Source organism: Temnothorax americanus, unplaced genomic scaffold, assembly GCF_048541705.1.
Source record: "Temnothorax americanus isolate GAGA-0224 unplaced genomic scaffold, ASM4854170v1 Scaffold4, whole genome shotgun sequence".
In the NCBI taxonomy this organism is placed as follows: Eukaryota; Metazoa; Arthropoda; class Insecta; order Hymenoptera; family Formicidae; genus Temnothorax; species Temnothorax americanus.
This window is the reverse complement of record NW_027509547.1, coordinates 7,492,285-7,504,333: the sequence shown is the minus strand read 5'-3', so window position 1 is coordinate 7,504,333 and position 12,049 is coordinate 7,492,285. Positions and strand designations below refer to the sequence as shown.

Sequence of the window (12,049 nt, the reverse complement as noted above, 5' to 3'; positions counted from 1 at the left end):
TCGCCGAACAATATTCTCCTCACCGGGAAAAAATGGCGAACGATGAGAAGCGTGAAATATTTACTGCGTGCACGACAGAAATAATTAATCTCAAACAGACTCCTCGCGTTATTCACCGGCAAAAGTTCTCATTTACTGAAGTAGACGCCGGTAGATTAAAGCATAATAACGAAGCAGTTATTCCGCGCGACCCGTCCTCTCTGGGGAGCCGGACGGAGAAGACGAAGAGGAGGTCTCGTCGAATTAGGTAGCGGACCCAGATTTGTTATTCAAAATTCGCGGAAAGGCGTCCGCCAGCTCGCGCTTCCGGCTACGTTCGAACGTAATTTCCGTTTCACGTAAAGCTTTATATACCTTCGCGTAGCCTTCGTCGTGTTTGTCAAGAAAGCGCGATGAGAACCTCATCTATATCCCTTCCCCCCCAGAAACGCACTGCGCATGCATATAAGATGACTCTCGCAAAAATATGTCGTATGTATTTATATGTAGCATCCTCACAGTAAATTTAACAAGCTACTAAAAAATCGAACTGGTATATTGCATTACTGTTACGTATGGAGAGAAAATGGGAACCGTGAAACTTTATTCGCCTTGTGTGATGGAAAGCACGAATCGCTCATCTCTATTTCACGCCGCCTGCGTTAAGTTTTTATAATTCGTTTAATAAACATTTCTATAACGTACGTAAAAATAAATATAATCGTCCAATCGTGAAAGCTTAAATAAAACGTCAAGATTTTATTTATTCTTGCCGTATCTATAGGCGCAATCTCTATATTTCTTATTCCGCAACAGAATCTTCCTCGCCTAATTACTTATTCATGTTAGGATTAACGTTGGCAACGGATGCCGCAGCGACCGTGGAAAATGCGCGCGGGGAAATATCGTGGCATTTGCGTCACGAGACCGTGTAATAATATACGGCGAAGACATTTCCGTTTCGCGGACGTTAACGCGAGTATCGCGCCCGCGTAAACAAGAAGCGCGGAGAATATACGCCCGCCTGATGCTTTAATTCGCGAAAGAGTTTCAACCGCGGGCCTTTGTTTCGCGAGACGCGATATTGCATTTCCATCTGGTGGCTGCCGCACCACGCTGAGATTCTACGGGCTCTTGTCGTGCGCTCGTTACAGCCTTAAGCAGTCCCGCGTTACCGGCATATCCGGGAAATATAGCTCTCCTCGGTAAACGCAAACTTTCAAGGTTTACAAATGCACACTCACCTGTGACCGACATGTGCCGAGACTGACGTCGAGCAACGCTTATGATGTAGCGTATAGGAACGAGGCTGCGGCTTCTCGGCGACATGAGCGATCGAGCATCAAACACGTCGCGGCGTCACTCGATTTAGGGCCCGCTCGATTTAGAATCCTTTATCCGTGTTCCGAAAACGATGGGTTTACAAATTTGTAAATTCTTGTTGCACACTCTTCGCAGCGACCTGTCGTGAGCAAGCAGACATATTCGAGCGCACATATAATCCGCGAGTTCTAGTAATTCTCCGTCTCCGGCGTCTCCGAGCTTTCAATTTCTCACAGCCGATCCATAAATTCGTTTCCAAAGTACGCACTTCGCAGCCACGTATAAAGATCAATTTATATACGTCAATACAGATTAATGAGATGCGAGAGGATTAATATTTGTCATTGCAATTATCACAGATGAAGAAAGAAGGAATATAGGCGCAGTGATCGACTCCATTCAGGGGCCTGTTGCATAATGATTTACAAGTTAATAATATTAGTGAAATAATATGTAAAAGAACTTGTATTATTACCTTGTAAATCATTATGCACAACACAGGTCCCAGGTATCACTATTGCTGACGAGCGCCCATTCGTAACATTGTGTAACATATAAAAGTCGGCAGAGGATTGTAAATTATAAAAATATTGTCTAAGTATATAGGCTCTAGTCTATCCATTTTCGAGCTTATCCATTTCAAGGCAACAAATTCTAATATGTTATTTCTCTTTAATATATTTTTATATTCTTAATCTTTTATATTTCAATTTTTTCTCTAGCAACTGTATAGAAATAAATAATATATTCAGATATGAGATTAAGTAATACAGAATACAAAACACTTTACTGCTACATTAATTATCATTTTAAATAAAAATTTTTTATGTCTATAATAATTAAAAAAGACTGTGTTCGTGATTCTTTTATAATATCCCATACATACCTTTTATTTATATTCGTAATATAATTTTTACAAATCCATCGCCTTGAAAGTGAATTTAAAAAATCACTCACCGGCCGATGCGCAACAGCGGAGTAATAACGCCGCGTTGATCTGTAACAGAGATATATTCTTACATCAAAGTAGGATAATTAAAATGATTTTTGAAACGAATTATTCTCGCGCCCGTTAAATTTCTAAAACGTCATATATTTTAAGAAATATCTTATTTTAAAATACTTTAATTCGAGAAACAATCGCAACCACCGCACAGGCGGCTGTATATTTCCGCATTAACTCGTTCATAATTAAGCCACGGAAAAATCATGCAAGTAATATTATGACGTTACGAATAAGAGAGACGCGACATTCGCGCGACGCAATAACTATTCTCGCATACCGGAGATCGAACTTGGATGAAATTACGACGGAGTTAAACCTCGAGCGACATTGCACGTACGAGTATAACGATTCGCGTATCGTGTAACGGGCAAATCGAGTCGCGCGCTTGAAAAAGTGGCGGAATCCGTTACGGAACAGCAAAATAATAAACGCATAATAATTACTCACCCCACGGTTGCTCCGCCGTCGCCCGATGCCACCCCAGGCCGCCTCCTCCTCTCTCCACGATCCTCCTTCGTTGTCGCATCTCCGTCGGCGCGCAATCGCTCACTCGTTCACGCACGAAAATATCACCACCGCTCATGATCGCGCGACACTTTCGACACTTTGCACGGCACGCCCGATATTAATTTCGCGACGCGGCGCTTACTTTGTTATACGGCGATGGAAGAATTACGGCGGAGAAGCTACGAACGAAACTCGTACGATCCGCTCGACGCCCGTGACGTCCCGCAGTGAGACGCTAACATGGCCGACATGGCGAAGAAGATTTCGTAAATCGCACGACGCACGGCCAACTTCACTCGCCAGGAGTAACCGTCGCGAGAACGCCACACTTGCTCTGCCGCCACACACCTGTATTTTTCGCACTTCGACCAACGAATATAACGTCGAGGTTACTTTTACGCATCGCAATATGGCGACGTGAGAGGAACAAAGAGAAATATCCGCGGAACATGTCGACCGAAAATAATACGATCACTGCTTTGCCGATTGCGAGGCGATTTTGGTTAACTGCAATTAGATCCTCGAATTTACGAACGTTGTGTCTATATCTCCCACGATCGCCCATCGTGTAACGCGATTAAATACGAGGTTAAAAACGTACGACGTTAATTGAGACTGCGATCGCTAATTAAACGTGTCACGGCGTTGGCGTTACTCGATTTACTTTAAGCTGATATATAATAATATAATTTCATGTGTCGTGCGTCGTGCGACAAATTTTTTAAGCATGTTAATTGGCTGCAGGGTAAGGAAATTCGAGTTTCTAGAAATCCTCTATCTTGTAGCCAATCAGCACGTTTGTCGTACATACAACGCATGAAATATCAACCTTAGGGTCCACTCGTAACTCGTATTATCCGTGTTCCGAAAACGACGGAAATAACTTCGTTCTGAAGCCGTGCGACGCGACGCGAGACGCGAGTCAAGTTGAGAAATTGGATTGGTTGAGAAAACCGAGGCCGATCATTCGAACGAATGTAATCTCGGGTCAGTATCATCGAATGCGACATATCCGTATAAATTCCGCGAAGCACATGTACTTAAACGAACACTCGATATATATATATATATATCACAGTTTTCCGTAAATCTGAACCGTCTCGTCGGAGCCCGACGATATACTTATTTATTACTCCGCATCCGCACTGCAATCCGAAAACACTAGAACAATGAGCGAGGTCGCGGTCGCGGCAAGCGGCAAGCGACAACACTGGCAGGGGAGATAGAGTAGGGAGAAGGATGACGTAGGCACGCCGAGCGCGCACCTGGCGAGTCGCCTCACCCCCACCACTCGAGGCGCCCGCGTCGCCCGCGCCGCGCTCGCGTCTCTCGCGTCTCTATTCCAACGTCCTACTCTCGGATCGTAGGTTCGGAGCAACGCACGATTGCCGATTCAGATCGCGGAAAACTGTGGTATATATCGAATGATTAGCTAATGCATGTGCCTCACGGAATTTACGTAGATACCGAGGTATAGATACGATAATACTGACTTTTAGATTACGTGATTTCGAGCAATCGGCCTCGCCTCGCTTTTCTCAACTGTCAACTTGACTCGCGTCTCGCAGTCTCGCGTCGCGTCGCACGGCTTCAGAATGAAGTTGCCGTCGTTTTCGGAGCACTGATTTTTTGTGGATCCTAAATCGTGTGACGCCGCGACGCGCTTAACGATCGCAGTCTCTATTAACGTCGTACGCGTTTAATCGTGTTTCGATATTTCGCGATCGCGGGGGATTAGACACAACCGTCCGTAAATCGACGATTTAATTGCGGTTAATCAAAATCGTCCGACAATCAGTTATATCGCGCTTATATTGCGATACGTAAAAGTAATCTCGACCTCGACGTTACAATTCGTTGTTCGAAGTGCGAAAAATACAGGTGTGCCAGCAGAGCAGGTGTGGCATTATTCTCGCGACGGTTACGCCTGGCGAGTGAAGTTGGCCGTGCGTCGTGCGATTTGCGAAATTCTCTCCGCCATTAGCGTCTATATACCTGCTACCTGCTAAACGTGCGGGACGTCACGGGCGTCGAGCGGATCGTACGAGTTTCGTTCGTAGCTTCTCCGCCGTAATTCTTCCATCGCCGTATAATAAAGTACGCGTCGCGTCGCGGAATTAATACGGGAGTGCCGTGCAAAGTGTCGAAAGTGTCGCGCGATCATGAGCGAGTGCGCCGACGGAGATGCGACAACGATGGAGGATCGAGGAGAGAGGAGGAGGCGGCCTGGGAGGCATCGGGCGACGGCGGAGCAACCGTGGGGTGAGTAACCGTTATTTGTATTATTTTGCTGTCCCGTGACGGATTCCGCCACTTTCCGAAGTGCGCGACTCGATTCAGTCGTTGCGCGATACGCGAATCGTTATACTCGTATATAATACCGTTCGTTTAACTCCGGCGCAATTCCGTAGGAGTTCGATCTCCGACATACATACGCGAGAAGAGACATTACGTCGCGAACGTCTCGCGTCTCTCTTATTCGCCCGGTCGTAATATTACTTGCATGATTTTTCGTGGATTAACCATGCGGCGGCCGCGATTGTTTCTTGAATCATAACATTTTGAAATATCAGATATCTTTTAAAATAATGTTTTAGAAATTTAACAGGCGCGATAATTATTCACTTCAAATATTAATTATCTCTCGGACCCTACTTTAATATAAAAATATATTTCTATATGTTACAGATCAACGCAGAGTTACAACTCCGCTGTTGCGCATCGGCCGGTGAGTGATTTTTTTGTTTCAAAGTCAAGGCGATAGATTTGTAAAAATTATATTACAAATATAAATGAAATGTACGTATGAGAATATTATAAAAAATAATCACGAAACATTTATTAGATAATATCAATATTTTTATTTAAAAGGATAATTAATGTAGTAAAGTGTTCTACTGTATTACTTTTAATCTCACAAAATATTTAAATATATTTATTCCTACAGTTATTAGAGAAAAAAAATTTAAACATAAAAGATGAAGAATATGAAAATATATTCCAATAAACTAATATATTAGAATCTATTGCCTTGAAATGGATAGGCTCGGAACTAGAGCCTAGACAATATTTTTGTGATTCATATAATCCTGTGTCGACTTGTTATTACGCATCGAGATTACGCTTGGCGATAGTGCAATGATACCTGAATGGAGCCGTGGCCCTACTCTGATATTATTGCGCCCATATGTTCCTTCTCTCTTCGTCCGTGATAATAATAACAATGATAAATATTAATTTTCTCGCATCTCGTTAATCTTGATTAGTATTGGCGTCGGCTCGTGTGTAAATTGATCTTTATACGTGGCTGCGAAGTGCGTGTGCGAAGTACGTACTTCGGGAACGAATTTATGGATCGGCTGCGAAATTGAAAGCGCGGAGGCGGAGAATTATTATAGAACTCCCGGATTATTATGTGCGCTCGAGTATGTCCGCTTGCTCGTGACAGCTCGCCGCGAAGAGTGTGCGGCAAGAATTTGCAAATACCGCGAGGGTGGACCGGTAATTTCGAGTGACTAGATTCACGCTCGCGCCGGATGTATGTACAGAGATTATTACGCTGAGCCAGATAGTCGTTGACGGTCGAAAAGCCGGGAAAAGCAAATATTCCAAACTCGGGAAAATCGCACTTAAAATTATAACGAAAACCAGAGACTCTTATAACAGATATCACGAATGCAACGAAAAATAGAAAATTTAGATATTAAACGGCGTATGATTATGCCGTTTATAAATTGGGTAGAAATCTGAGTAAAATAGAATAAATTAACGTCGGAGCAAAAAGCAGACAGTAGAAAATTCTTAACTAAAATGTGCTCAAAATTTAATTAAAATATATTATATTTTGATGGTGGAGTATGAATTGCAACATGCACAAGCGCGAATTTCTCGTTTTCAAGCCAACTTTGGAAATAGTTTTATTTAAGTCAATTTAATAATAATTTTATTAAATTTTATTGTCAACAAATGTGTAAAGATGTTGAGAGAGATGAGAGACTAATTATAGGTCGATACGATAAAATTCTCGTGCGTCTCTTCGTGCCTGATCAATGAACGATTTTTCTACTGAACCAATCTCTCCATCGCGTGCACATCGGCTCTGTTAGTATTCTAAATGAAAATATTTATCGCGTTTGTGTATTATCCGTAAAACATATATGTATTGTCCATGAGAAATACATATATCTTTGACAAATTGAATAGGGTAATCGCTATTGACAATTGCTGTTATACGATCTTTCATTTTCGGTGCGAGTGGGTCTTTCGAGTGGGCCGTTACACGATTGTATTTACATCGACGCGTCCAATCGTCGAGTCAAAGGCGAGAACCCTCTCTATAGGACAATATGGTCATATGGTATACTTAACTGCGGCAAACACTCGACGCCTTTTACTGCGTTTGCGGCTATCTGCTGCATGGGATAGTGCGGGATGGGCGAGTGCGATTGCGAGAGCGACAACGGCGCGCGTACCAAGCAGACCGTAGGAGTGAGAAAGATCGTTAGTCGAAAGGCCATAGGACGTACATGTCGCGTTTCTATCGGGTGTCACGTTTCGCAGTATCAACGGGAAAAAAAACAGCGCGCTCGTCTGTCGGTGTAGGAGCACTTCCGAATGAGTGAAATTCGACGTCCGATAGTTGACGATGCTCTCGCATCGACCATCGTGATTACGGCGGTCGACGGCAATGTGCTACGTGTCGCGCTGCACCCCTCCATCCTCTCCACTCTCTCACTGTAGTTTTTTGTGTGTTTTTAACCCCGTCATTCGACTAAACGAGGAACCCGACCGGGAGAATTAAATCGTTCGGCGCTCGCATTTGAAAAAAAAAAAGAAAAAAAAAACAATTACCGCGTGGACGTGGCAACGACAATTGTCGAGGTGCATACGCGAAACGATATAATTTCGATAGGACAGACAGGCAGAATCAAAAAAATTAAATAATTCTTTTAAAAATTAATTATCGACAATTTGCTGAATGCAGAAAGATTAGTTTTTTGACTGAAATAAAATTCTAATAACAATGATTATGTATATACAAAGGATCGAAGACGACTACGCAACGGTAATGATCAATAAAGATAAAAACATTATAGTATACGATCAATTAAAAAGGTTCTTCGATATAAAAAGAACGGTGTATACGTCGGGGCGCTTAAGAAAAATTTACCGTAACTAGATCCATTTATACATATATAGACGACGTGAGAGGGTAGGGAGAAGCTGGAAGCCGCAGCGGCGCGAAAAGCAAAGATTCGCACGAGTTTGGACTGCCTAAGCGCGTCTTAAAACTTCTCGTAGTCGTAGCCGAGTGCGCTTTGCGAGCGGGAGTGCAGTGGCTTTGGTTCAACCGTCTGCGTCTGGACGACCCGGGCTCTTTCACAGGAAGTCTCTCTCCTCTCTCTCTCTCTCTCTCTCTCTCTCTCTCACGCTCTCCTCTCTCTTTGCGCTACTAGTAGTACTTCCTCTGTCGCTCCTTTGCCCGAGATGCTCGACCCTTCAACATGCGAGACGACGTATACGAGAGCGTGCACTCAAAAGTGTATATTTACTCACGTAGACATCGGGATCTTGATGTCTTTACGCGAGCCGGGATGTAAAGATGCATTCACGCCAACGAGGATTCTCTCGGGATACCCGTCCCCGACGATTTACGGACGAAAATAAAAAGAGAGAATAAGGTTCTTAAGGATTTCTTGGACGCTCGTCAAAGATTTCTAGATTTTTGCCGAGAATTGCTTTCTTTTTAAGTTTTACGTGTCTGATAAAACGCTAGTGTCCTCTCCTCCCCCATCTCTCTCTCTTTCTAAGTGCTATCTTTTATATATTTATCTTACTCGTATATGCAAACATGTACGCAAATTCGTTTTAGTTGAAACAACAGTTTTAATCAAGATTTATATTCTTTTCTTGATGTAGTTATTTAATATATTATACGATTGATTTTTCTTATGTATCTTATTAACGTAATTCAAATATTTGTTATACTTCGTAATCAATTTACGAAACCTAACTTGTAACGATTACAGTTATTATATAGGATAAAGAGTTTTCAAATGTTCTAATATCCGCGCGAGAACAGTAACACTTCCAGATTCGTGGTAGCGAAGTAAATCTCGGAGTTTGAAGCATGACGATCCTTCACCTTCGACTACACTGCATCCCCGATGATAGGAGGTCATATGTTCTCTTGTCAAAGTTCAAAAGCTTCGATCCAACTTTGAAGTTTCATTGTCATCCATTACCGTTCAATCTGGGAGTTCTCTGGTGTAAAATCGCGACCGCAAAGAATGGCTATAAAAAAACTTTCGATCGCAAACTTCTAATTATTTGCAATGTAATATTTTAATGTGCTCGCGAATGTTATATAATATATAATAACAATTATGAAAATTTGTCTATACCTTGCACTATTACAAGAATTTTGGTAACGAGATTAATGATAAAGACACTTTAAAAATATTATTTTTTTCGCGCTTTAAAAAAAGATAAGTCTCCGTTTCTAATTTCCGTTCGTTTCCTTTTTGTATATATATCTTTAAAAACTCGCTGCGGGTAATCTATTAAAAGCTGAAGCAAAGCTCCTAATGCGGCCACGCACGTACACAGTTAACTTTACTACAAGACGAATGTATCTTCCGCAAAGCTAAAGGATCTTTCTTTGTCAATGCTTCGAAGTCTGACAATTCTATTCGCCGCAAGCTCGCGTTTTTCCGTTTTATCCAAACTGCAATCAATCGGCAAATCTTTTCTCTCATCCTGCCGTCGACCGTATCGGAGACAACTGACGGCCGAATATCGCGACAGAATCAAAACCTTCCTCAACTTTAGCGAAATGAAGCATCGTAAAAGACGGATGACGGAGATACTGCTCGGTAGCCAGTACAGAGTTGGCGATACGCGATTCTTTCGTTCTTCGAGCGTTGTATAAGAACTATACCAGAAGAAACGGGCGTCAATTTATTTGAGAAATCGGCGAAATCATTCACGTGGATTTATCTGTATTTCTATGTCAAATATGTAAATGACGGAGAATATTAAAAAATGCAATGCCGGACGGGATTACCAGAAGAACACTGGCTTATTACGCCCGGCGCCTCCCGCTGACTACGATTAAAGATCTTTTAATTAAAGTCCAGACAATTTTTCATAAAGTTCCGACTTTTTCCTCGCGATTATCCGTCATTTAGAATGAAAAACTAAATTAGATCGGCGCGCGCGACAATACATCTGTCAAATCGATCGGTCGCTTGCAGAGTGCGTCTGCACCATAAGAATTAATTTAAATTCTTTTAATTAGACAAGAGCGCTGCTTCAGCGCTCGCAAACGTAGTTACGTTTTAATTACTTTTCTTCGAACAAAAAGAAGCTACGACACGCAATCCGAGGAAAAAGAATAAGGTTGCGATTAGATCTCTGATGATTTAATTGATGAGCGCTGTAATGAGATTACACACAATAAAAGATGAGAATTAAAATGTCTAATACAATCGTCCGTCTTACTAACGCGAGACGGAATGGTTCAAGCACTCGTGAAGTTGTAGACAAAAGAGAGCGCGAAGTAATTGCATTTGCATATATGAACTCTGCGACCCTCCGCGGCGCTCCCCGGTGCATCGATCTACGTGGATGACCATACATATTGCATTTAAATAGAATTTTTGATAGATCTCTCCTCCGAGAATAAATGTCACGCCATAATGAACACGGAAATGACAGACAATTATAAATGAATTATTTTATAAGATATATTTGGCAACAGAAGATCAGGGCGCAATGGGCTAACCACCCGTCAACCTAAAATAAATCCGAATTACGGAAATCCCCTAGAGGGGCACCGGAAGACGTGTAACGCTATAACTCCGGATTAATTTTGTTAATTTTATAATTTGGCAATACGTATCATCTTATTTTTTTGCATAATGAAAATGTACATATAATCTATTAAAAATAATGGCACCGATATATTTAGATGCTCCAGCAAGTTGAGGCACTCTATGTAATTAAAAAAAAAAAAGAAAAAACTGTATCTATTTGACAAAAGTCTATACACTTTGTTATACCAAGACTTTGCTCACGTCAACGCTTTTATAAATGATGATTCTACATATACATGTTCGTAAATGCATAAATGGTGTACGTGCACTACAAGAAACGTAGCGTGCTCAAGCGGGTTAATTGTATGTCACGAAAAAAAATCGTATTCGCGCGATAAGCGAGGCTCGCCGGGAGTACGTAAACGGTTTCGAAAGTCACGGTAGGCGATTGCGTAAATTTACAGCTCTCCACGTGTACCTACATGATTATTTCAATCGTGACGCAAGTAATTCGAGAATATTACTTATATAGCGAATTCGATTGGATGCACTCAGTGCACACTGGTGCACATTTAATCAATGTAAAGTGTGTATGTTTAATATAAACGGGTGAAATCACGAAATCCTCAATATTCTCTGTTGTGTTATTTGGTAAGATATGTATTGAGCATTTTATCAGTCGAGATATTTGCATTTTACTTTAAAGATTAGAGGTTAAATCAGTGTATAAATAAAGGCTTTAACATGCACCAGTGCGAACTGAATACATCCAATCGAATTCGCTATATTAGTTATTATGTAAATTATTCCAATCAAACCCCAAACGTTGTACGTAAGTAATCACGTAAAATAGCGCTTACCTAAGCTGAATCCGGAATCCTTCACGTGGATGACCACCATCGGCATCAGTACCATCACAACGAGGTTTATGACGTGGAACACCATTCCCGTGCCATGAGCTACGATATCCTGCGACAGAAAATAAAGAGATAAAAGTTACAACAGAAACTGGCTTGCACACAGTGCGTAGCACACAACATCGCTGAGGTGAGATGACGACAAAGGAACTAAAATGACATTGATATTTTGACATATTTTGAGAGTAAATTCAGTATAAGCACTTTCTGTGTCAAATACAAACTATTTAATATGCAAGAACAAGATATTTAATATATGCAAACATATACATATTGAAACAAGCAAATATGAGAAAGAAACATTTCAGTTATACAACAAATGTCATCCATTTAAAAACTCACTAATAATTATTAATTATATGTGATAGTAACAATTTATTCTTATAATGTGTTGATTTTGCCTAATTTTTTATAAATGACATACCTGATTTATAATGACACCTAATTTTTAGAATATATATAAGAGGGGCGTTCAATAAGTAGAGCAACACATTTTTTTC

General features: G+C 41.3%; 1 protein-coding gene and 1 long non-coding RNA gene across 4 annotated transcripts in view; both read right to left on the bottom strand.

The window, feature by feature from the left end:
• Window positions 1-12,049, bottom strand: part of Mdy (diacylglycerol O-acyltransferase) — a 95,210-nt gene that overhangs the window by 41,823 nt on the left and 41,338 nt on the right. For both annotated transcript variants that reach the window (XM_077415909.1, XM_077415908.1), the window contains exon 5: window positions 11,493-11,601. In XM_077415909.1, the coding sequence (XP_077272035.1) occupies window positions 11,493-11,601 (109 nt within the window). The remainder of the gene's footprint in view (window positions 1-11,492; window positions 11,602-12,049) is intronic.
• On the bottom strand, window positions 1,304-3,985 carry LOC143902745 (uncharacterized). 2 transcript variants are annotated; one of them, XR_013258465.1, is made up of 3 exons: window positions 2,756-3,985; window positions 2,260-2,299; window positions 1,304-1,569 (listed from the first exon to the last, which is right to left on the bottom strand). It is a non-coding gene; the product is annotated as an uncharacterized LOC143902745 (long non-coding RNA). The 2 variants fall into 2 exon arrangements; XR_013258466.1 differs by lacking the exons at window positions 2,260-2,299; window positions 2,756-3,985 and adding an exon at window positions 1,778-2,252.